At 35.9% G+C, this 27,730-nt stretch overlaps 2 protein-coding genes across 2 annotated transcripts in view; both read right to left on the bottom strand.

Moving 5' to 3' along the window:
* Positions 1-698: 698 nt before the first annotated feature.
* LOC121430803 (laminin subunit alpha-1-like) lies at positions 699-7,296 on the bottom strand. The gene is made up of 8 exons (XM_041628211.1): positions 7,154-7,296; positions 6,484-6,607; positions 5,772-5,892; positions 5,022-5,198; positions 3,892-4,040; positions 2,981-3,160; positions 2,336-2,406; positions 699-962 (listed from the first exon to the last, which is right to left on the bottom strand). The coding sequence occupies exons 1-8, from the start codon at positions 7,275-7,277 to the stop codon at positions 799-801; spliced, it is 1,110 nt and encodes a 369-aa protein (XP_041484145.1). The 5' UTR covers positions 7,278-7,296; the 3' UTR covers positions 699-798.
* A 4,542-nt stretch (positions 7,297-11,838) lies between these two features.
* The window catches only part of LOC121431309 (laminin subunit alpha-2-like), a 160,945-nt gene continuing 145,053 nt past the window's right edge, over positions 11,839-27,730 (bottom strand). Inside the window, exons 32-49 of the mRNA XM_041628820.1 lie at positions 26,913-26,999; positions 25,914-26,107; positions 25,055-25,197; positions 24,347-24,457; positions 23,552-23,663; positions 22,865-23,018; positions 22,377-22,587; positions 21,134-21,250; positions 20,288-20,445; positions 19,568-19,706; positions 18,993-19,215; positions 17,621-17,803; positions 16,815-16,969; positions 16,138-16,281; positions 14,795-14,928; positions 14,174-14,330; positions 13,295-13,416; positions 11,839-12,513 (exon numbers count right to left, since the gene is read on the bottom strand). Coding sequence (XP_041484754.1) covers positions 12,306-12,513; positions 13,295-13,416; positions 14,174-14,330; positions 14,795-14,928; positions 16,138-16,281; positions 16,815-16,969; positions 17,621-17,803; positions 18,993-19,215; positions 19,568-19,706; positions 20,288-20,445; positions 21,134-21,250; positions 22,377-22,587; positions 22,865-23,018; positions 23,552-23,663; positions 24,347-24,457; positions 25,055-25,197; positions 25,914-26,107; positions 26,913-26,999 — 2,752 coding nt within the window. The 3' untranslated portion in view covers positions 11,839-12,305. The remainder of the gene's footprint in view (positions 12,514-13,294; positions 13,417-14,173; positions 14,331-14,794; positions 14,929-16,137; positions 16,282-16,814; positions 16,970-17,620; positions 17,804-18,992; positions 19,216-19,567; positions 19,707-20,287; positions 20,446-21,133; positions 21,251-22,376; positions 22,588-22,864; positions 23,019-23,551; positions 23,664-24,346; positions 24,458-25,054; positions 25,198-25,913; positions 26,108-26,912; positions 27,000-27,730) is intronic.

Below are 27,730 nucleotides of genomic sequence, written 5' to 3'. Positions count from 1 at the left end.
CATCCTGCTTGGTTATTTCTTTTGATTGGTATTTTACTGTGTGCTGACTGCGAATAATATAGATTCACATTCATCTTGCAGCAAACAAAGCTATGCACTATCATTTTTTTGCAGTATTTGTATTAAAGTGTTTATGATCGTGTTAATGGTATTATTTTTTGTTCATTCAAGTATGAGTCATGAGATAAATTTGTGAATGGTTTGGAGCAAACTCACCAAAAATATATATTCAATACAAAACACTATCACCAGCATTGAGAAAATCATTATCCTCATCGAATCCAAAATTGACATCAGTAACACATCATCATTCTCCTCCTCCTCCTCATCATCATCATTATCAGCCTCATCACCCTCAACATCATAATCACCATCACCAACAGCATTAAAATCATCCACATCATTAACAGCATCATCATCATCATCTTCATCATCATCGCTCATCTTCATCATCATCATTGTCATTATCATCATGATCATCATGATCATCTTCATCATCATCATCATCAAATCATATATTACATCAAAAACTTTGACATTAACAACATCATCATTCTCCTCCTCCTCATCATCCTCATCATTATCAGCCTCATCATCATCACCATCATCATAACCATCCTAATCGTCATCATAATCACCAACCTCATCATCATAACAATCATCAACATCATCATCATTAAACTAATCATCATCACCACCACCATAACCTCCACCAAAACCAGCCCCACCACCCAAATCATCATCAACACGACATCGTTGATCCAACCCTAACGCAGAAATAACATTCAACTCATAGACTTACACTTTTGCAACTTCTTGAGGGTTGATTTGGAAGGCCAAATGACTGCCTGGAACACTCCCAAACCTTCCAGCTGTGTTGGCCATTGAAGGTGTTCCAGGATTATAGCATAGGGTTTCTAGCTCTTCTGGAGGGATGGGTGTGGCAGGCAACAGGGGCTGAGCTGAAACCAAGGAGATACAAAGGGGTGATCACATTGAGGATTTATCAACATGAGCATAACCCCTAATAAAGAGGGGTAACAGTGAAAATACAGCTCAGAATGAAGCATGTACATAAGAGGAAGAATTATAATGGGAAATGAGACAAAAGTTTCATTGAAGGAATTTATGATATTTTATCTTATAAATTCTGATTTGCGCAGAAGTTAAATACATTTAACTAAGCGTCTCAGCCAATCAGATCAAAAGAAAGTTGTAAACATTTCAGACAACAAATGTTGATAAGAACACTCTCCTAAAGATACAAGAATATGAAAAGCAGCTCATTCCATTAATATATACAGTAGATTTATCATGAATCAGAATGAAATTTGATTTATACCTTTCTTCCCTTTTTTTTACTTTTCATTCCTCTCTCCCTTCTAAATAGGTGAAATTGCTGTCAAAATGCAACAGCGATGCACCTATTGCATTTATGAATCTAAATAATGTTCATACTGAAGCACATTAACGAGAGACAGCAGCTAATCTCAAAACACCTTCCAATTCAATTAATTTGTCAGGAAAGAAAAGTGAAATATTTATTGGTAGTTATCATCTTTGAGACGTCAAAATGCATAATGCCTTAACTAGTAACTCTGTCCAATATCAGAAAAATGAAGTAAAGGTTGAAAGAAAAAGACAAATAAAAATGAATTGAAAAGGCACCATGACAAACAATACACCTTCAAATATCTTTCATCATATATTATCATATTTGGTTTCCTTGACCCCCCCCAAAAAAAAAAATAATAATAATAGTAATTTAATAAAATTGGAAATGAATGAATAAATAAATAAATAAATAAATAAGTAAATAATACATAAAGAATTTTAAAAGATGTCTATATATCTACATGTAAATATGAATAAAAATGAAATAAATAACTTTTTTTATATCAACATCCTGATTAATTTCAAGGGGCAGACAGATTGATTTTGTCATTTTATGCCAACTGTACTTTTGAACAAAATTATGCATTGAAATTGTCTTCCAGACTAAAGAATGCAAACAACACTAACAGTAAGAATAGAGTTATTAAGGACATTTTTCATGGCGAACAATAAATGTACCGGCTTTACAGTTTACAATGTGTTTTTTCTCCTGTAGATGGCAGTATAACGCACTTGCCAAAATACAAAGGGGGTATGCCCACAAATAGAATACAAAATGTATCCTGAAGCCTCTATAGGTCAAATATATGTAGAATGATCATTCTGAATCACTGGCCAGGTGAATTAACCCATTGCTTTCTTGAACAAGGTGGATAATGAAAAAGCCTATAGAAAAACAGAATTAAGTAGTCAATAGATTAATAGACTACAAATAACTTACGTATAGTTAGAGGTCCACATTTTCCAATGGTCACATTTTCAAAGCTGGCTGCCTTCTCAAATCCAAGCAATCTGGTAAAGGGGGGAACAGGGACAGATAGTCAGGATAATTCTTCTTTTTTTTCTTACATACACATAACCACAAAAAAATAAATCTTAAACATCGGAAGCCAGTGATTTGTATTTTTAGGGCTCAGCTTTAAAATGTAACGGTTTGAAAGTGATTTTTTCACAATAAAAAGAATTGGTCTCCCGATCACATAAATAGCGTCAGTTGATTGAGTACGACCATTTTTTTTTGCCTTACCTTACACCATAGCTCATGGTGTTCTTGGATCATACTTTGGAAAGAGTTTGAAAAAATACTCTGTATATCACTGTTTTCCTTCAGATAAATACATATGTATGTTTTATTATATTTGGATAAAAATAGCTCTTTAACATCATAAATTCCTATCACCTAGTTGCATTCTTGAGATAGAGCTGCTGATTCCAAAAATATTTTGAGCACTTCCATATCACTTTCAAGAACACCAATCTATTCTGATTGGCTGCTGATCCCTGTTGCCACGGTAGTTGCCATAATGGCAAGTTCATAACAGTTGTACCTCTTCATGGAACAAGTCCCTGGTATGGTAATACTCACTCTTTCATGACAATAAGATTTTCAATACACCCTGAGAAACTTGGCAAGGAAGAGAACTCGGGACTGAGGGTAAGATTTCCTGATGAGCCAATATAGAAGGGAGACATGGCATTGATATAGAGCTCAGTACCAGATAAGCGGCCGGTATCAACGCGACGATCATCCACAATTAGATTTACCCTGGAGAAGCAAGAGGAGATACAGTAATATAAATGCAGATATACTTCTGATTATCGCAATGATTATGGTCATTATCAACTTGGTGTAAAATACCTATGCAGATTGAAATGTAAAATTTATAATGGTGGTAGTGGTGATGGTGGTGGTGGTGGTGATGATGATGATGATGATGATGATGATGATGATGATGATGATGATGATGATGATGATGATGATGATGATGATGATGATGATGATGACGATGATGAGGATGAGGATGAGGATGATGATGTGGATGATGATGATGATGGTGAGGTGATCAATATTGGTACTGATGATCATGGCTATGACGATGATGACATGCATGATGATGATGATGACATGATGATGATGATGGTGGTGATGATGATGATGATGATGATGATGATGACATGATGATGATGATGAAGATGATGATGATGATGATGTTGATGACATGCATGATGATGGTGATGATGATGATGATGGTGATGATGATGACATGATGATGATGATGATGACGATGATGATGACGATGATGATGATGACATGCATGGTGATGATGATGATGATGGTGATGATGATGATGACATGATGATGATGATGATGATGATGACGATGATGATGATGAAGATGATGAAAATGATGAGAATTATAATGGTGAGCTGATGAGGGTGACAATGATGATAATGGTGATGAAAATGATGATAATAGTACAGACGTCATGATCTCACCTCTTATCATTTTTGACCAGGACAACATTGTGAGCAACACCGTCATTGTAAGGACTATCACCTCTCTTTGATCTGAGGGTTAATCTTCCTTGACCATTGTTGATCTGAACGATGACACGTCCATTCATAAGCCCGATAGCATAAGAGATCTGAGGAATACACACAAAAAAATTATTATTGTAAACATATAAAGCCAAAGCTTCAATAATTGTGCTTAAAAGATATTCATTATACATACTCAGAAAGAGAGAATTAAATTATTGAACTGAATATAGATACATGTAGATATATACATGCATTTTCCATAAAAATCCATTGAAAAAATCATCATTCAACTCCATGAATAAAAGATTAATCCTTTGAACATAAAATTATGTCATAAAATGCTTTCCAAAGACCTGCCACAAGTTAACTCTATCAGGTATTGGACCCTGTGGGTTGTACTCTCAAAGAAATGGTTTAACATAGAACAAACATTAATAGAGTGCCAAATAGAGTTGAAAACAAATTCAACAATTATAAATCAGTTCAATCCTGCAGTGAAAAGCAGTCCCAAAACGATTTTTTTGTTATCAAACAGAATTAACAGATAATATAAGCAAGCAGTAAATTTCAATGAATTATTTAATTGCCCATTACCTATTCATAAATTTTCTTTACTTGAATATGATTTATAAATGGATTTAATCTAATTCTATACTGTATTATCAAGGGTGGTTATCCAAACAATTCCTTTAGGTTTTTTATAACCGCCCTATTCCAATACTGATGTGTTCTTTTCATATTGTATATCATATTTTAATTTATATTTTAAATCTTTCACTGCTCAAGTTTTCACGCAATTGTATGATATGTGTATGTTTTTTGGAAATGAATAAATCTATTACTGTATATTTGTTCTGGATACTGAAGAAATAGGATTCACACTAGCATTCCATAGAAGAGAGATTAACCTTCTTGTTCAGTTTATGAGGTCAAATTTGGGATTTATAATTCTCAGAAAATACCATACAATATGTTCAAAGATTTTTCAGCAGAGTGAGGAAGTAATAACATGTCAACCCTTGCATTATCAGACCTTTTATCAGCAATATCAAAAGGATTTAATCATAAAAGATTTGATTTCTCACGTCAGTTGCGTCTGGATCGACGTCCCTCCGTTTCCTTCCCTGAGCCTCCCCCGCTGCTAGAATGGTAGTGTTCGGCATGAGGGTGGTAAAGGTCACGGTGATACCCGACTCCCTTGACAGTGGGATGGGTGGAAATGTCACGTAGCCATAACCTGAAAATCCTACACTTCGTTGTGTCTGAAAATAAAGATACACAGTAAAAAAATATTAGCATGTTGTTTAACGCTATATAGCCCAGGCTATTTTGAAATTGCATAGCCAGGGGGGAGGGGCCTATTAGGCCCCCCTCCTCAGGTCTCGGCCGTTTAACGACCGATGGCAACCAAATTTGGTGTGTGGGTGTCTCATTATGTATTTTACAAGAATGCATTGTCAAATTGTGATATTTATTATCATTTTTTATTTATCTAATTAATTATGCAAATATTCAAAACTTTATAGGGTTAAAGCAACCACTCTAACAGCAAGTTGCTTTTTTAATTAATTATTAAACATTTAAACAATCATCTAAAATGCTGTAGAATTGTTTAAACTTTTTTTAACAACTTGTTGAAACTTTAAACACTTTACTTAAAACTTTTAACAATAGTTCCTCAGGTGACAGGATTACACAACATGTTTAAAATTTAAAACAGCAATTTTACAGAGTATAGAATGAATCTTTATTCATGAATATAAAATATGGAAATATAAATATATCAATACATGTGCAAATCTGCCCCTTATAGTAACTTTATTGAGTTGAGTTACCTGATCAGAGCAGCCATGAGTGACCCCAAACGAGCTCCCAGGACTGACCAACTGGTAAGCAGACCGGAAGAGGAAGAACTTACGAAGGCATCCACGGAATTTCTGGTTGGTGACATTGCGACTGAATAAAACAGAGAGGAAGTGCAGTGCAAATATCAAATACATATGAAAATTGGCAAAAGACACCTTGCATAAATAATTAGATTCTTCAGATAGGTGAAACAAGGGGAACACCTCTGGCAGCCTTGCCTTCATTACACAATTAAATGTAACAGCAGTGCTGACTTGAAAACTGTGATGAAATTTGAAAAAGAACATTACTCATACGATAATAAAATACAATGTTCATTGATATGTTTGACAATTATCGTGTGATCTAAAAGTCAAGCAGCATGTTCAGTGACATGTGATTACTCTGATGGGCAAGTTTCATGAATAGACACATACTTTCTTAGTCATGATGATACATGTATTTCAAACACCTAAACTTGGTTGCAACTTCAATGCTAACAACGCTGCCGTCTGCAACTTTTTGAAATTATAGTACAGCACATAACAACATATCTGACGAGTAAAACAAGGAACACAGTTTTAATATCTATGACATACATGTATGTGAACGTTAACATGGTTGTCACTTATAAGCTTAGCTTGACTGTCTGGCGACCTCGAGATAAATTAGTATACCATGATAAAATATAAGAGGACTTACAATATTGTGAAGTCTGATGGAACTCCTCCAACATAGACAAAGTTGACTCCTGTGACCTGAAGATTGACCTCTGACCCTGGTGACTTGACCATGCCCTCGTTGTTACCGTTAATGAAAAGGTTGTCTGAGGAAAAATGGAAATTGGAGAGGATAAATCCAAACCATCATCCATAAAATTTGTTATCGATGCAAAGTTAAAAGCCACTGAAAAAGAGCATCTTCATTGGCCAAGAGCAAAGAATTCGAGCACATAATGCTGTACGCATGCAGTGTAAAAAAAATACACGTAAAAAGTGTAATTTTTATTGGTGGAGATGTGATGTGCATATATGATATATTTAAGATGAAAAAAAATTTGAAAATTCAGGGAAAGTTGTTTCTTAGAATTAGAGTAAAAAAGCTAGAAAACAGGGTGTTTCTGGGCTTATCAAATCACGTTTGGGGCTTTTCTTCGTTGAGTGTGGATATTCATTCAACTTTCCTTTCTTATGCCATGAATTTGGTGTTGAGGTAAAAGCCACAAAGAAATGATTTATTAATCTGTAAAAAAGGAATAGATTTGATTGAACAACTCATAGTTTAGAGATGGTTTTGAAAACATTTGCTCCCTTGAGTGTAAAACACTCAAATTAAGCAGTCCCTCAGGGATTTCTACTACACCCTCACTTACTCTTTTGTCTGACCCTATTGATACTGACTGCATGCCACTCTCCAGTATTAATCTTGCTTTGAGACACTAGGATACCAACACCATCTCCAAGATCATGTTTGATGGCCAGACGTCCAGCCTCCATTTCAATCGATAAGAAAGAACTCTGGAAAGAGCAAAACTTGAAATGTGAATAAATTTTCAAAATCATTTTAAAGACTTTGATGATCCTGTTTTATCTAAAGGATTGCACAAATCTGCATTGCCAATGAAACTAAATACCTCTACATGACACAAGAATTTTAATGTAAAAAAAATCAATAATTCATCTTTGAACCTCCATGAAATCATTGATTTTGATTGGATGGTGAGCCTAATACCATAGTAGCAACGAATCAGTTGGAAAAGTATAAAGGCACCTTGTCAAATTTCTGGATTGCAATGAGTTTTTTCATTGAAAATCATTATAGTCACCATGTACCAAAAAATGGGGCCCGCAGGAAAGCTGACATGGAAAGGTGCATAGATCCTTATGGCAGGATTCCTATTAGGCATTGTTAAGTTGCTGAACAAGTATGATAATGGTAACTATTCATCAAAGCGATTCAGAATCTAGTTGAATACAAACAGAAATCATTATCATCATAAACAGACAGTTTGATCATGAATAGCTGATGAGTCCAGTTTTTAATTTTGTTACAGCACAGTAACCATAATATAAATTTTGTTCATGCATGGGGCACCCAGTTTATAATAGAGTTTTCATTTCAATTCTATTTTAGTAAATTCTATCATTGTTTATTTCTGCACAACACTGAAAACCTTCAATAAATAACATATACTTTCGTACGTTCCCACTAACGTCATGGTTGTTTTTCATGCATGAAGAACTACAATGTTGAAGTGTATGGCATTATAAGCTCCCATTTCCTTTCCAAAGATATACAGGTACAGCAGTACTAAAGAAAAAAATAGTGTATAGTAATGCATGAAGATGTGCACATTTTTATGAGAACGTGTGATTAGGTGATGCCCCTCCCCCACCCCCTCCCCTTTACCGTAAAGGTCAAGTCCACCTCAGAAAAATGTTTATTTGAATCATAAGAGAAAAATCAGACAAGCACAATGCTGAAAATTTCATCAAAATTGGATGTAAAATAAGAAAGTTATGACATTTCAAAGTTTCGCCTATTTTTAACAAAATAGTTATACATGTATGAACGAGCCAGTTACATTCAAATGAGAGAGTCGATGATGTCACTCAATCACTATTTCTTTTGTTTTTTATTGTTTGAATGATACAATATTCAAACTTTTACAAATTTGACAATTAGGACCTCCTTGCCTGAAGCACAAAATGGTAAAATAATGGAATTTCACATGTTCAGGGAGGAATGAAACATCATTTCACATGACAATGATGAGAAAATAAAAATATTTCATATTTCATATAATAAAATACAAAAGAAATAGTGAGTGAGTGATATGTCATCAGTTCCTCATTTGCATACTGACCGAGATGTGCATGTAACTGTTTTATGAAATGAAGCGAAACTTTAAAATGCCATAACTTTCTTATTTTACATCCGATTTTGATGAAATTTTCAGTGATATGCTTGTTGAATTTTTCTCTTTTTATTCAAATCAAGTTTTTGTTGGGGTGGACTTGTCCTTAATTTCCATTTAAATTTGTCTATTCAATGCCCCCATAACTTGGTCTACAATTACAAGCAATAGGACCACTTCACACATAATTCACTAATGCCCTTTTTACACAGGATTTTCTTAACCACGGACTATCGCTAACCCCGTACTATCCTCAACCCCGTACTATTTTTTTTTCCTTTTCACACATGCCAAATTGTTATTGCTAACCCCGGATAAGGAATGCTTGCTTTTCACACACGAAACTCGCTAACCCCGGACTAGTGGTTTTTGTCGATCATTCGTAGTACAAGTACTTCACTCGTACACTTTTTACACACGCTACAATTTCCTTAACCCGTACTCTAGGTGGGGCCAAATTGCCATTTAGCCCCACCTATAGTACGGGGTTAAGCTTAGCCCACTTTCGTTTTACACATGCGATCTTAATCCCGTACTATTGCTCTTAGCACAGCAATTGGTGGGATAACCCTGCTTTTTTGCAGGGCCAAATAATCCTGTACTATAGGTGGGGTTAGCCCACTTTGCAAAAATGCTGTGTAAAAAGAAAGTGGGCTAAGCTTAACCCCGTACTATAGGTGGGGCTAAATTGCCATTTAGCCCCACCTATAGTACGGGGTTAAGGAAATTTTAGCCTGTGTAAAAAGGGTAAAATACCACATTGGCTAACCTATTCAATATCAACTGGTCTAACTGCTGTCTGGTCAACATTACACTTGGTCTAATCCCCATTTATTCTAATGACCACTTGGTCTTAATCCATTAAAGGGGAATGAAACATTTGGAACAAATATGCTTGTCATGCAACAGAAAAATCAAAGAATAAGAACGAAGAAAGTTTGGGTAAAATCGGACAAATAATGAGAAAGTTATGAGCATTTGAATATTGCAATCACTAATGCTATGGAAATCCTCCATTGGCAATGCGACAAGGATGTGTGATGTCACATGTGAACTTTCCCTTTGATGGACTCTAAAATACCCCTAAAATGCCTCCTTTTGCTTTTTCTTAAGCTAATACAAACTCTTCATCCATAATGCATTTTTTCAATTTGTATTTACATGCCTTCCTAAAGAAAAAAAACATGATCTACTGATAGATGTGATAACAGAGGCATTTTAAGTGAAATATATACTAAAGTAATGGGGAGAGTTGTTCACAAGTGACATCACACATCTTTGTCGCATTGCCAATGTGAGGATCTCCATCTCCATAACATAGTGATCGCAATATTAAAATGCTCATAACCTGCTCATTATTTTTCAAATTTTTCTCAAACTTTCGTTGGTCTGTTTCTTTGATTTTTTTTTGTTTTCACACAAGCTATCTTGTTCCAAAGGTTTCATTCTCCTTTAAGTCTACTTATTACCTTTTACTTTAGTCAAATAAAAGTAATAGTTCACAAACAATTCATCTAAAGTTTGCATAAGTAGTGTTAGGCCAATCAGATAAGAGATGAAATAGGTATAGCCTAACTGGAAATTAGACAGGATGGTACATGGGCTGAATGGCAATTATACCAAATAGTTAGCAATCAAAGTAATAGTAGAATAAGTAGGAAAAAAGTTGTGGAAGGAGACCAAAAATAAGTGGACAAAACAGGTGTGGATCAACCAGTTGTTTTCTAACAGTTAATAATATATATGCAATCATCAATATTATCGTAAAATAAATGAACATAACCTGAATATTTTGTACATCATATTGACGTTGAGTAAATCCATTTCCAGTCAGTAAATATTTTTCCATCAACCCTTTATTCGTCATTTCCTTCCTCATTACAATCATCATCACTCACACTGAATTGGACCGATATTCAATTGCAAGAATTGATTTTTAGGTATTTTACTTTGCAATTTACTTGATAAAGAAAAATGCTGAACGTTGTATACAGAGGACAATGTATGCGCAATGTACGAGCCATCTGAGCATATCATGTTTATCTCCACGCAAGCCAGCACCAGAGTTAAGCCAGGTAGGCCGCTTACTTAGATTTAGGCAAAATACTTAAACATAAAATGCAATTGAATACTAAAGATTGTTAATTTTTTTTTTAATTAAGTAACATACTGAGGAGAATGAAAACTTAAAATTCTGGCTTATATAAATATCATATTGAATACTGGCCTTGATTACCTGAAGGAAAACAAGAGAAGACTATTTTGTAATACCACTGAGGTCAGAATTACGTAAAGATGTAATAATTAATCCCCAGGTCTGTGTCACCCCTAATTCCATTTGGGATTAAATCTTTTTCAACTTACGGTCTTGAAGCACGTCATGAATCTCAAGAACCATTCCTCTACACTAAAGGTTTTCTTTTAGCTTCCCGGAAACTTCGTAATTCGCATCTCACGAACAGCTTTATGAAACACCCAGCAGGTTTGTAAACTCCATGCAAGCCAGCACCAGACTAACAATGTAAGCCAGATAGGAGGCTGACTTGGATTTAAGCAAAATACTTAAACACAAAATGCAAGTGAATACCAAAGATGTTCAAGTTTTTTTTTTACTTAAGTAACAAACTGAGGAGAATTAATACTTAAAATTCTGGCTAATGTAAATATCAAATTGAATACCAGCCTTGATTACCTGAAGGAAAACAAGAGAAGACTATTTTGTAATACCACTGAGGTCAGAATGACGTAAAGATGTAATAATTAATCCCCAGGTCTGTCTCACTCCTAATTCCATTTGTGAACAAATCCTTTTCTACTTGCAGTTTTGAAGCACTTCAAGAAAATGCCAGCCTAGGATTGCCTAGATTCTTTTCCCCAAATAAAACGTGATGACATAATACCTTCATATTAGAAATATAATCATGAATACATAGAGCTGAAACTTTCCTCAAGACTCACAGACTGGTGGGGTTGACTGAAATTTGTTTTCTGTTTCCGTTACTTTTTGGGATTATTACTAAATTTCTAACCCACAGACAATTCTTTATCTCGCTGTTGACTCCTAGATGTGAATATACAACTTAAACATTATCCTTTTTTTTAAGGGGGGGGTGGGCAGTTCTCTATTACAAATACAGCATACATCTCAAGAACCTTTCCTCTACACTAAAGGTTTTCTTTTATCTTCCTGTATTCTTCGTTCATTACATGTATATCCTTCATTAATTGTTTGCCATTCCCTATTTTTGTTTTCTTTCCTTCCTTCATTCAATCAACTTACCTCCCTTGTCTTCTTCCCCTGAAGTCTCCCATTTTTTCTCTGTCCTCCTTTCAGTCATCAGATTGCTGCCTCATATATTTTAATTAACACTTACCTCATTCTATTTTTCTATCCTCCCTTCATAACTTTATCTTGCATGCTTTTCTGCCTCTCCACTCCGTTACTTACTTTCTGTCATCCCTTTAATAAGCTTCATCTTCTTTACCCTCCAACCCCTTCCATTTTCTCATTTCCGTACAGTTCACCTACTTTATTCTTTCCTCAACAATCTTTTCAACATTCGTTTTGCTTTCTTACTTGTATTCTTCCCTCACTTTCCTTTCATCATCATCCCCATCTCTTTCCCCATCCTATTACCCAATCCCTCACCTGGTCTTCTGATGAACTATAGAAGAGCAAGCCATTCTCCGACAAGGTCTTGATGTCGAAGTTAAGTGAATTGATATATTCATCCCAGAGGGGTGGCTGCCGGAGCTTTGCATAGCCTGTGCCGTCAAAGTAGGCTCCTGGTTCTGGAGTACTCGTTGCAATTGGGCTGAAAAAAATAAATGTACAAAAATACCTAAGTATTCATCCTCCAAATGAATTTCCTTCTTCTGGATGGGGGGGAATGTTTGAAAATTAACAGATAGGGACCCATTAGATACAAAATGTTTTTTTTATTGGGTGTATTACTCAAGCATCTTCATTGACCAAAATGCATCACATGACATCCAACTTTCTTCTCGTATCGCGCTGCAGAGCAAAGAGGTGCACAAAGGAATTTGATGTAGCTCAGTCCAGCACACAGTTAGTGTTTCAAAAAGCTGCTCGTAAACTTATACACAACCTTATGCAAGACTGGAACATATTCTTAGTTCCTAAGGCAGTTACATATGGATCTTTTAGCAGTAGAAAAGGTTACCAGTCATAACTAATGAACAGCTTTATGAAACACCTATCAGCACTCTCCTGACAGAGCAAGAGAGTACCAATGTTTTTTTCCACACCTTTTAAATTCAGTTGTTCTTTCGGTGTTGCAATGTTATGAAGCAACACAACCAACTTGCTTTTTCGTGCAAAAATTAAAAATACAGTAGGATTTGGGTTTCTTCAGAGGATGCACAGTGGGAACTAGATCAATTACTTGTGCACAGTGCGGCACCTATGAAAATAAAACTCAGGTGTACTGCATTTCATATTACCCATTCACTTCATAGGTTTGTATACTACAGAATATCTCAATGATCAATGTTTAGCTTCATCTTAAAAATGCAATTAATTGATTCTATCTTCATTTGTATAATGAAAACTGAAAATTCTTGACTTATATGCACCTTCTGAAACTTCCCTCTCCTGGTCCCTCTGAGGTCTTGAAGTTCCAGAGACCGATAGTGACATCGTCAAATATGACATCTCCTAAGGTCCCATTAAATGACCTGGTTGACAACACAGGAATCTACAGGAAAACACAAGACAGGCAATTTCAATGCACATATTTATGGTGGTACCGCCTTACAAAGGGTTGCAATTGATACGATCAACCACAACTATGGATGGCCAGCAACGTCAACATCTAAAATGCAAATTTGTTTGAAATATCTTCTAGATAAGATGTATAATCATACGTTTGTCGTTCTCTTTGAAGATTCAGTGTGATTCTCTCTATTTAAATGAGATTGTCCAAATTTCCTGGAGAAAAAATGGTATGGATGGATTTCCATAAAGATGGGATTGATTGGATCAACCATACATTAACTCTTAAAAAGATGGTGCCCAGATAATACAGAAAATGATATACAATGTAAAAATATGGCACATGAGTATACAAATTAGTACAAAAACATAATAACACTTCCATTACCCATGACTTTACACTTTTTTACATGTTACACATGTGAGACACCTACATGTAGAGCTCAAAATCTCGGTTTTCCCTTCATGCCCTCAGTAAGAATATAATGTAAAGTTGAAAGTCCAAAAATATTATGTGGCCCTAAACTGCAATATCATCAAGTATTTGATGATCTCAAGAAATGAATTAGTGGAAATGTATATCATTTTAGGATCTATAACTAGTACTTGCTAACAAAAATCAATATGTAAGATTAATATTAATGCATCATTTTGTTACAAATGGGAATGAAAAGAGAGAGAGAAAGGTACAACCACAAAGAAGTAACTGCATGATTTGTAGACACAGTCAGTATACGTACGTTAAAGTTGGATGGGATGCCACCGATAAATAGATTGCTGTCTTCCCTAACATCAAGAACATTCCTACCTTCTGGTGAAAACCCTGTCACTGTGCTACCATTGGAGGTTTTGGCTTGGTTGGAATCTTCCACTCTAAGAGAGGCAGTGTTCGCAAATCTGAAAAATGAACATCACTTGGTGATTAATGATTTAACCTGCACAGTTAAACTACATGTATGTTGTCTTATTTCATTTATTATTTCATATTGTTCCAACTACTGTGGGCAAAAGATAAAGTGAATGACGGAACAGAGAAAGGAAAATAAGAGCAGCATTTTTACACTAGGTCAAAACTGATTAAGATTAATCACATTAATCAAACTTTTATCTCTCTAGTACAAAGTTGAGATGTAACTCAGGTTGGAACTTAGCAGAGTAAATTACAACTCTAACCGTGCAGTCACATTTCGCCAACAATGGCTGTATGGTGAGTCAAGAACAATATTTGTAGCAGCTTCCTGTGTGTGGTTTGTATAGAATTCCGTAAACGGCCGTTTGCCATACTCACCATGCTGACACCATAGGGGAAATGTGACTACAGTATAAGTGATATTAGAACCAGGATTGATATTTGGACTCACCTTTCTATATTGACTTTATACCAGTCTTGATTAGCTGAGAGATTGGATGGGTGCACAACTTCACCCCTCCCTGATCCTAAATCCCAGCTTAGCCTCACTTGACCCTCAATCGTTTCCACTGCAAGATAGTCACCCTGGAGAAGAAACAATGATAAATCATTTTAATGTTGATGATGATGATGATGTGTTCTTGTATAGCGCCAGATTCTGTCTCTGCTGGGCGCAGATAGCTCTTGCTCATAAGTAGGAAAAATAGGGAATGTCTCAAAAATTTCAATGTCTTCAAACAATAGAATCATCATTCAGCTCAAATACTGTCCTAGTAATGCTACAATTATGTAATTCTTGCCATGATGTTGGAGAGGGGAACTGAAATTTTAAAGAAACTTCCTGCATTGGGAGTCTTTAAAGTAGAAAATATTGGTCATACGCTTTCTAAGCAACTCTGCTAATTTTCATTATTTTGTAATTTCGTATTTGCAGTTATTTCTCTTGTTTATATTTAATGATACCTATTTGAAAATATAATGACCATTATCACCACTATCAAGGTTAATATCATCATCACAATCTTCATCATCTTTATTATCATCATTGGAATCATTGTCATCTGTATCATTCAGTCAGCAAAATACCAGGGTTGGCACATCACGCTAACTTGAAGTGTGGAGTGGCTCGAAGTATTAATCGAGATATAATTTAGTTTTGAATGAGTCCAAACACTATGTCTGCAGGGAGTTTATTCCAGTCGAGTATGGTTGATACAAAAAAAAAGAGTCTTGGAAGGCAGTAGCTTTATGCCGGATCTGGTTAAACCTTTTGGGGTTGTGTCTCGTAGATCTTTAATTGAATTAAACATAGTCCTGAATGGGGATTGAGACTACATGTAGTCCATTCACCATCTTGAACATCATGCAAAGCCTACGCTTGGTTCTTCTATCTTTGAGTGTAGCCCAGCCTAAATCTTGTAGGGCCCCTATAACAACACCATCTTCTCTTGTGTAGTTGTTAGTCATGAGTATGATAATCATATCCATCAGGCAATTCAATTATAAAACATACCCATCGAGCAATTCAATTATAAAACATACTTTATTCTATTTATACATCACTTCACAGACAGTTCAAGTTATGATACCTTAAGAGCATTACAACCCTTTGTATGAACAAAAATACAAAGACAAATTTGTTCAGTATTACCTCCTCCAAATATAGGATGACAAAGATGATTTCAAATTGCCCTGGTACATAGTCTTTCATCAATATATAAGAGGACTTACATCAATTCCCATTGCATGAACTGTCTTGGGCTACCCTCTCAAGAGAAAGGGAAACCTACTCACACTAATATTGTTGCCAACATAGAAGATCATGTTGTTTGGAGATGAGATATTGATGTTGAGCACCAAAGCATTGAAGGCGGTGCTTGAGGCTTGAGGTTTATAGCTGCGTGCGCAGTCCCCTCGGCAAAGCAGAGCGACATTGATCTGAAAAATAGAAATGATGATATTGATGTATAATGATTAAAGAGGGGGAAATATCTTCAGGTGGTTACACAGTTTAAAAACAATGAGGATATGCATTTCTCTCTCTCTCTCCCTCTCGCTATTCCTCTATCACTATCTTACTCTCTCCTTCTTAACTACTATTGTTTGTCAGGATTCCTCTTCATCCCTTCCTCTTTAGTGTCCCCTATCTCATCACTTCTCCATCTCTTTACTCTTATTTATAATTCCTACCAAATTCAATACTAAGCAATGCCTCTCACCTCTGCTTAAAGACCATCAACGCACCCTAACCCTGCTTGTTTGACCCCTTTTAGGGGAGTTTGGCAGTGTCCTCGAAGAAAGTACTGTAAGTATTTCAACCCCTCCCAATCTCTTATTTATTCTTGTTGTGTGTTCCAAAAATTATCATCATTCAAACTCTCTATCTCCTCCCCCTCTCTCTCTCTGTCTCCCTTTCTCCTCTCTCCCTTCCTGTCTGTCTGCCTCTCTCTTTTTATTTCATTTTGTCTCACCCTTGATGCTTCAGTCCTAGCATGTCTAATCTTGTCCCTAAGCTGGCTAAGGTTAAGTTCCATCGGCGCCCTCTGTCGGTCAATATGAAGAGCTTGTTTGCGCATTGAGTCCATCTTCATACCCATCTCATCTGCTATTCTTGCTGATGTCTCCACTGTGAATCAGAAAAAAATATTGTTCATCACTGACACAAAGGTTCTCAAGAATCATAATCTGTTGATTATAAGACACCATTACATTGGAAAATTAAAAGTGACAAAGTCTGTTGGCTTATAAGCAATAACAAAGATGCCCTTATATACAGTGTATGTTCAGTGATCTATTGTAATGACATTACATGTATATCTAATCATTTGTTACAATCTCTAAAATGCCATTCAAGACACAATCTCAAATTCTTTAAGATGTTATCAAGCATTGTATTATTATTCTAAGCAATTACAGTAATGCTTCCCATGCACTTCATATCAATATCAGTGTGTTGGCTTAGTTGATAGAGCATCCGTCTCACAACCAGGAGGTCAGGGGTTCAAACCCCAGCCACGTCAGTCCACAAGCTGTTAAACGATGGGAGTTGCTGCTACCCTGTTTGGCATGAACGATAAAAGGGAGAGAGCGACGTTGATCTGAAGCTGAACAGTCGCTCTCAGTCCCATGATCAATTGAGCAAAATGAATTCTTGGAGTATTTCTATTTTCAGATTCCATTTTGAACAGTAAGATATTCATCATGTTTCCATTCACAAGACTCTCATCCTACATGTAACATAAACATTTGTCAAACCTTAAAATCACTATCCACCTACCTGAGTTGGCAATGTCATCAGTAGCATTGATATAGGCCTGGTACTTTGCACCAATACCATTCAGCTTTTCCTTTAGTACTGCAGATCGCTCTATGATCCCCGCTGACTTGTCAACTGCCTGCTTTGCTAGGGTTACTGCCCTTGCAGAACTGTTGATGGATCCCTGAGCATCACCTGTTACATCTACCAGTAGTAGTGAAATAAAAGCGTCTTAGGGGGATTTGCAAGAAAATATGTGCAATCAATTGCAAATTTAAAAGTGATAGATCAAGTTTAACTTAAGAAAATAATTCATAATTATTGATGCAAAAACAGACCAGAAATCAATCAAAAATTAAGAACTGTGATTGATCTTATGACCAAAATTTAACTTACAATTGATGCAAGTGTCCTGCAACACCCCATTAGAATGTTATTAGCACAATACATTCTACAAAAAACATCCACCCGGAAGGAATAAGAGGAGCAGAATGATAAAATACAGTAAATACTTGAAGACAATCATCTGCTTGGTTGGGTAATACGGATCCCCATCTTATAAATAGTTATGATTAATCTGATCAATCACAAGTACGGAAAGCCAGCAACATCAGTCAACATCTAAAAACCATGTTTGTTCAGAATCATTTCTTGATATAATGTATATTCAAACATTCTTCATTTCTTGGATAATTCAGTGTGCTTCTCTGTTTATAAAGGACATCGTAGAAATTTCCTGGAAAAAAAATGATGGTATGGATGGATTTCCATTCAGTTGAGATTGACCGGATCAATCGCAACTCTTTGTAACACATCAACGCTTTAGCCCGTGTATATCAATGTATGTATGGCAAGTCATTTTATTATTTCATAATTTTTCTCGACATCAAGGATTCTTGTTTTCTTGATATAAAGAAAAAGGATTTTAATGTTGTAGCTTGCTATATAAATGTTGTCAAAATACAAAGGCTGAAACATACATGTGTGACAAGCCCATCTACAGACAAAATTTTGTGTTAAGGTAATCAAGAAAATTAGATCATTTTGTTGCAGGCATTACAATTGCTTTAGTCCTCTTCAGATAGTAGTCATTATCACAAGTCTACAGCAAAAGTAGGCTAAAGCCTTTTAAAAAATAATTACTTAAATTTATTGAATGTGTGAAAAAACTTTGATCTCTAAATTTAACACGACAGAGGAGGGTGGTTAAATGATTGTACAGTTTCATACCTACTACTTAACATAACAAATTTAACCAATTCAAACACACTTGGTTTTGGATATTGCAATGCAGAGATTTCAAATGTACATATTTTCCTTTTTGAACTCAGACACATATGAAGTTCATTTGAACCACAAAAGTTCAACAGTTAAAATCAGAAACTATACATACCTCCTTCCAGTGAGGGCAAAGCTAGTTTTATCTCTTCTATTCCTTGGCTTGCCTTCTCTTGCAAAGCATTGACCTCTGCTATCTGACCTTTCAGGTCAGCCAGGTCAGAGGTCAAATTCTGAAGGTTGATCTCTAGGAATGAAGTCTGTTGGAGTTGACTGAAACCAGTGTCTCTGAGCTCTCTGGCTTGTTGGCCGAGTGACTGAGAACTGTTACCATAAGTCTGCATTGGGAAAGTGGGCATCAAAAAGGATTTACAATGAAACAAAGCAAAATGGAACCCATTACCCTTATATTAAACAGCAAGAACATGTTGGTTTATTTGCATGTACATATATGAACAAAAATTAATTAACATCATATTAACAACAAAAAGCAAATGTTTGAATTTGCTTAAAAGAAAGCCAAACGGATCCTCTTGAGTTATAATCAAAGATTTTAGTGAACAAACCCCATTAAGTATCTGAAGAAGTCACAATATATGTTAATATGCATGGAAATGCACAAGATATATATCTACAATAATTGATAAATATCGAATACATATATGTTTATAAGTATATATTTTTATATACCTTTTCATATGCTTTATCTGCCATCATCTTGGCTTGCAGTGATGCATTATGGGCCTCATTGATGGCCGTCACCATGTCAGAGTATGCCCTTTCAGCTTCAAGAGACTGTTGAGCATGTTGCTGAGTTGGTAGAAGAAGGCTGTAAAATGGGAATAATAAAAAAAATCATAACATAGACATGCTTACGATGACCTTACAGGCAAATCACCAAAAGGTCACAATGTCTAAGGTCTTCAATAGCAATCTGAGAGAAAACAATTCATTCTTGGCAGTAATCACACTCCAATTGACAATGTGAATATAAGAACATCCATTTCTTTGCCAAATTGAATTAACCATCTTGTGTTCAATCAATATTCCAAAATTCCATCCAGAAGTGTCTGAATTAAGACATCATTACATTTGTACTGATATCTTGTATTCCTTTGTTCAGATAAAATAATGATAATAATATTCCAATAATTTAATTCATGGCCCTCGCACTAAGACCCGGTATGGTGATCATGCATTTTCTGTAATTGCTCCCACCCTCTGGAATAAACTCCCAATTCATATCCAAAATGCTCCCTCCGTAGAAATTTTCAAATCGTCACTTAAAACTCACCTTTTCTCATGACTTTTTTTTTTAATCGATTGACTGTATATTATTATCTGCCAACCTGCGTGCTTTGAAACATCCGTATAAAGCGCCCTACAAATGTTATTATTATTATATCTCACTTTTCAAGGAGCGCTGATCTATTGTGGAGTTCTATAGCATGTTCTGTTGCAGCATCTGCCTCTTCACCAAGCTCCATCAGATCAAGGTCACTCTGATCAGCTCGAAGTACAAGATCAGGTAGAAGTACACTCAGATTCATGTGGTCAGCATCAGACATCTGAAAGTTAGAATAAAAAAAGTATGTCATGCCCCGAGTAACCCATAACCTAGGCAAAGGCTTAGTCCCGGACTCTGAAACAGAGGGTCATGGGTTCAAATCCCAGCCATGGCATAATTTCTTTCAGCAAGGAATTCATCCACAGTGTGCTGCACTCGACCCAGGTGAGGTAAATGGGTACTGCCAGGAAGTTATTCTGCAAAAAGCTGTGTGCACCTAAATAGGTAGACTGGCTTAGCCAGGTAATAATAATAGCAGGACCCGCTGGGAGAACAGTTTTCGGAACTGAAGTGGCTACCCTTGGTAACTATTATTATTATGCTATCATTATTATTAACGTTTGATAAACTTAGCCTCACAGTACGTAGTAGCAGCATCCACATAGCCTATAAACTCTAGAAAAGCTACAAATCCTCTCAAGAGCTACGATATCAAGAATTATACCATAAGAATAAGGATCATTTTCTAATTTAAGCACATAGCAATGGAAACAAATAAATATTCCTGTCACGGGACTGGAACAGCACTGACATTAAAATATAATTCTATAGATGGGCTTGAGTTTGAGGGTAATATGATTTGCAATTACATATGAAGGAAAAGTCATAACTGTCAATAAAGATTCATGGGAGTAATGGAATTATAACAATGTAAGGTGACATATTCTAAATGTCTGTTCATTTCTTACCTGGAAGCTGCTGTTGACCATTCTAAGAAGATCCTCAGCAGCCAGTAAGAGACGCTCTGCTTCCTGGATATCATCCTCACTCTGCCTCTTCTTCTCCCTGATTATATCAGTGATGTTCTGATTGATGAACAAAAATATAAATAATTATGGCATGTAGTTGTCAAAAATTTAAAAATATATGAAGAACGAGGAACACATATCCTAATTCTAAATCTCATATTCACCCTAATCCTCAATCTTCACACTAATCCACTTTTTCATATGCAAATCTTTATCCTTAAATTCATCATCACCCACACCCTCACACATCATCAACACTCTAATACATTAAACATCAACCTCACATTCACCCTCAGTCACACCCTCGCACCATAATCCTCATCGTCACCTACACACTAACTTACATTTCCATACCCAAATCCTCTCCACTGAGTTCATCCCCACCCACCCTCTCACACCCTATTCCTCAACCTGTTATTCACCATCACCCACACCCTCCTCCTCAAACTCACCATCACACTATCCCACACTTTCATACCCGATTCCTCATCCTTGAATTCTCCCACACTCTCACACCATACTCCTCAACCTCATATTCACCCTCACCCACACCCTCAGACCCAAAACATAAACCTCAAAATCATCCTCGCACCGTAATCCTAAACTTAACATTCACCCTCACACCTTAATCATCAAGCTCAAAATCACCCTCGCACCCTAATCCATAACTTCACATTCACCCTCACCCACACCCTCAAACACTAATCATCAACCTCAAAATCAACCCCACACCCTTCTCCTGAACTTCATATTCACCCTCACCCACATCCTCAAACCCTAATCATCAACCTCAAAGTAACCCTACTCCTAAACTTCATATTCACCCTCACCCACACCCTCATACCCTAATCATCAACCTCAAAATCACCCCCACACCCTAATCCTAATTTTAATATTCACCCTCACCCTTAAACCCTAATCAACCTCAAAATCACCCTCACACCCTTATCCTAAACTTCACTTTAACCCTCACCAACACCCTCAAATCATCCTCGCACCCTAATCCTCAACTTCACATTCACCCTCACCCACACCCGCAAACCCTAATCTTCAACCTCATATTCACCATCATATTCTTTTCCATTTCCTGCCTCTAGACTCAAACCCACATCCTCGGCATCATTTTCCCTATACACCTGACCATTTCTCTTACCACATCCAAGCCATATTCTCATATACACACCTGAAGGGTATTAGAAGAATCATTTGCACTTTCAATGAATTCAAAGGCCTCTGTGGTCGTCCTATCAGCCATTCTGCACCTGATAAGTAGTTCATCCAGCTTGAGAATGAAATCATTCAGATCCTCCTTGCCCTGAGCGATCTTTGCGTAAAGATCTTGAAGCATTTCAGCATAGCCATTACTGGTCTTGTTGAGACTCAATCTAGCTAGTCTGTGTAGTAAGACGAAATGCACTCATTGAATGTCATTTAATCACTTGTGTAAGTCTAAATGAATCAAAGAAATCTGAGCTCTCCCATCATCTGCTATTTGACATGCATTTATCAATTCATATTCATAGACACTGCTGGTAATCAAACATGGAAATGTTTTACCCAACAATTGACATACTGTGTATGGTCTTGTCAACAAAGCCCAAGTTAAATTCACATTGAGTAATGAACAAGAAATCTCTAAATTGTTGATCTGTCAAAAAGTGATTATCTTACCTTCTCTCTTCTATTGCAGCAACCTGCATCTCTATTAAAGACCTATCCCTTAATTCCTCAAGGATTCTCATGGCTCTGTTGATCAACTGCGCGTTCTCTCTGGCCGGTAAAAGACCTTGGTTTAAGAACTGGTCCTTGAACATTGCAACCGTTTCTGATGGAGATGGAGTAGAGAGAGAATTCATTTAATATGCAACGGTACGAGCAATAAATCACTAATAAGATAATTTTTAGATATAAGTCATGTGCATTTCTTTTTAAAGGTGCATTTTCATTCACTATTAGTCTTTGAGAGACACGCACCCTAAACAAATTAAAGACGAGGCATTGCACGCACATAAATGTTGAATTTGTACCCAACAGGATTTTTTTTAGAGGGGGAGGCCTTTGTCTTTTGCTTTCATCACAGAACACTACATGTATTTTACCAAGGAATATTATCATTATTGTCATCAAACACATTATTTTAGCTGATTGCATCACTAATCATTTGAACATTTCACATGCACACTTTGGAGCTAGATTCTAGCCTTTGTCCCACCTGTTTGGATCAAGCTACATTTCCTGATAATCTCATTCTTTTCACTATCATTCACTAAAATACCCGAGTCAGGAGGTTCATACAAAAAATCTGTACAACATCAATTTCCAAAAATATCTTTGTAGAACCACCATTTGTATTCATACCATTAATGAGTTTGTATGTTGCGTTGACTTGTTCATTTAAGAGTCTGGCTCTGAGGTTGACATCCGAGGCATTCCTTGCAACCAACTCAATCCCTCCTGTGTATCTATCAAGCTTGCGGTAGATGAAGAAAATAACATTCACAGTCATTTCACAAATTACAAGTATGTTGAATCAAGTAATTGAATCAAGGTCAAACTGGAATGATGCAATGATAAAAAGCATTAAAACTAATGAATGCACATTCATATGTAAAAGAGTTCAAGCATCCACAAGAAAGCACATAATTTGAAATTTGACTGATTTAAGGACCACTTTAAATCATTCCTGAGTTTGACGTTAGGATAAGATTATGAACAAACATATAATCCAGCTAAAAATGTTTATTTACATGGGTTATTATGGAATTGATTACAATATTACATTAACAATGTTGTCTGTTCTATCTCATGTAATTAGCTTCACTGCATCATTTCTATATTTCCTATTGTTCAGGTGGTGTAGAGTATGAAGATTAACTTTAAAAGAAGATTGCAGAATTCATTGTAAAACACACTACCTGACTTTTTGGTGAAATACCAGTAGTAGTCAAAAGTAGTCACTTTTGCTCGGCTGATCTCAGAGAGGCAGACACCAAGAAACTATTACTGGGCTTGAGAAAGACAACAAGGGCCCCGTTACACAAAGCATAGCAATCAATCATGGGGCTCATTACTGTGATTGATTGCATTGATTACTGTGTATGATCAATCTTAACGAACCAGCTCCATAATACAATACTCCACATTCAGACTTACTTTTCGCCTCAGCCTTCTTGTTTGAGCACTAAGATCATTGGTACCATTTGGGAGTGAAGCAATCAATTCATTGGCAGCGACCACAGCTCGATTATATGAGTCCACCTGATCCTGTAAGAAGAAGCAATGAAATACTTCACTTGAAATGGTTTACATGTTGACTCAGGCATTTATCATCCCCAAAGTACCAATCGGCAACAGGATTAAATCAATATTGTTTGTGTACATCAAAGATATTTGATAAATATACATTATGTAATATACATGTATATGTCAAAGTTTCTGAATTAAATGATATGGTGCTACAAACATATAGACTAAAGCTTACATGGCCATAAATGGCAGATACTGTTTATAAGTAAAATCATAACAATAATGATAATAATAACAATAATAGTCATCAGCATCGTCTTCATCGCAGTCATCACAGCCAACAAACCTCCCATCTTGTCATTTGTTTCACTCCGACATTACCACTATCATTGCAATAGAGGATACCATCACCATCATAGCAAAACATCACCAACATGAAAATCAATATATACTATAATCAATGTAAACTATCGTCAACTATACTATTATCATGCTCATCATTGCACGGTCAACATTACCACAAACACTTTCCATTCCAATATCACCATTATCCCCAATAACTACCACCACCACCATCTCCACCATCACCAATATTCTCATTGGTACCACACTTACCTGGAGTTGATTTCTCTCATCTGTAAGTCGCATGAGGATTGGCCATGGTGGAGGGATAAATCTTGAGGTGTTGAGACCATCCACATCATCTCTCATCTCATCCAAGGCATCAAGTAGAGGACCGGTACAACCATCGTCACAAGCTACATATATGTAATAATTCACACAAGTATGGAAGTAATAAAACAACAAAGCAGATTCTAAAGAAAAAATTATTTTTTTCCAAATATTACAAATATTTATTTATAATACTTTGGAGCTTGGAGCTAAAACCTTGCTGTCTCACAAGGAAACCGTAAATGGGTAAGCTTTTGTGACTGTGGCAAAATAACTCAAATGAGACTTTTCAGTGATCCCATTGTTAATTGTTATTAATTGTTGGCGAGTAATATTTTCTTATTTAATAAAATTTGCAATTTTTCCATTTTATGAGATCCCAGTTAAATTTTGTATGTCATTCATTTGGTGTAACAGGAAACTTTGCTTTCAATATCTTTGGATAACTTAGTAGTTAATTCTGCTGAACTTGCTTGACAATCATGATGATTGGCATTTCTGTGATAAGTAAATATACATGTACATTCTTTTTCCAGTATGAATATAATCATATCAGCATTTGACTCATCTTGACATACAATTTGCATCATGACTATAATTAAATTCAATAGAAATAAATTGGATGTGTTTAGGAATCGAAACAAAAGTCAACTTCTTATCAACAAGGCATTAGATGACAATACTTAGCCATGTTACATGTCTTTGAGTAATCTTTATTAACGAAACATCATGCATTGTGCTCCTAATCTAAAAGATATGAAAATTCACTAATACAAAAAAAAAAAATCAGATGTTTTCTTACAAGTACATCCATCTCCTGTAATCACATGCCTCGGGCTGCACTCATCACAGCTACGTCCTGTCACCCCCGGAATGCAATGGCACTGTCCAGTGGTGCTATTACACGCTGTAGAGTTTGAGCCATATTCATTGCAGCCACAGGGGAGGCAGCTTCCTCCTGGGACAAAAGGGTTGCCATAATAACCAAGAGCACATCTATCATGGAAAAAAATACAAATTTAAAATGTTGTTAATGTGAGATAATAGGTTCTGATTGACACCTATTCTTTCTTTTATATAGAGCACTGTTAAAAACCAAACAAAAACAATTTCAAAGCAAATAATATAAGAGATATATTTTCCAACTTGATTATAAAAAGGTGGTACAACTAGCCTGCATTTTGCATGCGTTTCCTGATTTGTTTTTCGTAGACGATATGACACAGTGTTTTTTTTTCCAAATGATGGAGATACAAACATATTCATAATTGCATCTTTCAACTAATCAGTTTCAATAGTAAAAACATGTCATTGACAAGAAAATGAGTACTAAACATTGCTTGGATTCAACAAATTTATATTGAAACAATTTTCTTCCATTTTAGACACATATCACGAAGGGAGAGGGAAGCAGTTGCATGCATCCATCGATGTTTTTCTTTTTTTCTCGCCTTTCTACAAAGTATTCCGAAGATTCGTTATTCTGAAGGTTCGTAATTCTGAAGGTTTGTTAGTCCGAAAATGAAATGAGGTCAGTAATTTCGAAGGTTCATTAGTCCGAAAATGATATGATTAACGAACCTTATTTCGTTTTCGGACTAAGTAACCTTTGGAACAACGAACCTTATTTCGTTTTCGGATTAACGAACATTCCGAGTAACACCACAAACGTTCGGATTAACGAACCCTTTTACGTTTTCGGATTAACAAACATCGAGGAGGCAATTTACGTGTTTCGGAATTACGAACCTTCGGAATTAAGAAACTTCAGAATTACGAATTGTCACCGATATAAACTGACCTTTCACAATATCTGCCACTGTAACCACGAGGGCAAGCTGTACATATGTAACCGCCATCACTTGCAGACTCACACAAGGGGCTGAAACTAAAACAAAAATCAAAAGCACAGAAAATTTTTATCATGACCCTTCAAAGACCAAAACTACAGCACTGCCTACCGGTAAAGTGCCATAGGTTCATTCATAACATATTCACTTGAAAGAGAAAACTATTACTAAATATTACATAAACAGTTAGTTCTGATAGACTGGAAGTCACTTCAGGGTCTTGTTTTATAAAGACTTATTATCATAGCAAATGCACAATTTCTACAATAAGTTTTTTTATCAGCCAATCAGATTAAAGGATTTCAATAGCTTTTAATTCCTATTGCAAATTCTTTATCATAAACATTTTTATGAAACAGGCCCCAGTTATGACTGTCATTTCACTGGCGTCATGAAGAGACAAATACAGCATGATTCTTTTGAAGAAGCTAAGGGCTACAAGGTAAATACCATGAGACCGTGTGAATAGGCATTTCTTCAAAGTTCTGATGATGCAAGGCAATAGCAGACAGTGCAAAAGATTCATACAAAACACAAAAAAGAAGGAATTCAAATACCTGATTCTTTTTATTTTAACATTTGTCTGAACATTTTGAATTCCAATCCAAAACATGAATACCATGTATAAACATTCTATGAATTACCAATTAAGAGAAATGAATATGAATATGAATTATAGTTTATGGACTAGATTTCGAAAAGCCAAATGACTATGTTTTTTGCAGGTTTATTACCTCTAGCTGTTAGAGAATATTGATTATACATGTAT

Source organism: Lytechinus variegatus, chromosome 17 (genome assembly GCF_018143015.1).
Source record: "Lytechinus variegatus isolate NC3 chromosome 17, Lvar_3.0, whole genome shotgun sequence".
Lineage (NCBI taxonomy): Eukaryota > Metazoa > Echinodermata > Echinoidea > Temnopleuroida > Toxopneustidae > Lytechinus > Lytechinus variegatus.
Note: the sequence above shows the minus strand (reverse complement) of the source record. Positions and strands in the feature narration are given on the sequence as shown.

Bases quoted from the DNA above. Each gene is read 5' to 3' on its own strand.
- LOC121430803 (XM_041628211.1), bottom strand. From the start codon at position 7,277: ATGGAGGCTGGACGTCTGGCCATCAAACATGATCTTGGAGATGGTGTT. The intron at 4,041-5,021 runs GTGAGAAATCAA...TGTATTCCTCAG, and splicing joins TCGATCCAGACGCAACTGAC to ATCTCTTATGCTATCGGGCT. The intron at 3,161-3,891 runs GTGAGATCATGA...TTGCTTCTCCAG, and splicing joins CTGGTCAAAAATGATAAGAG to GGTAAATCTAATTGTGGATG.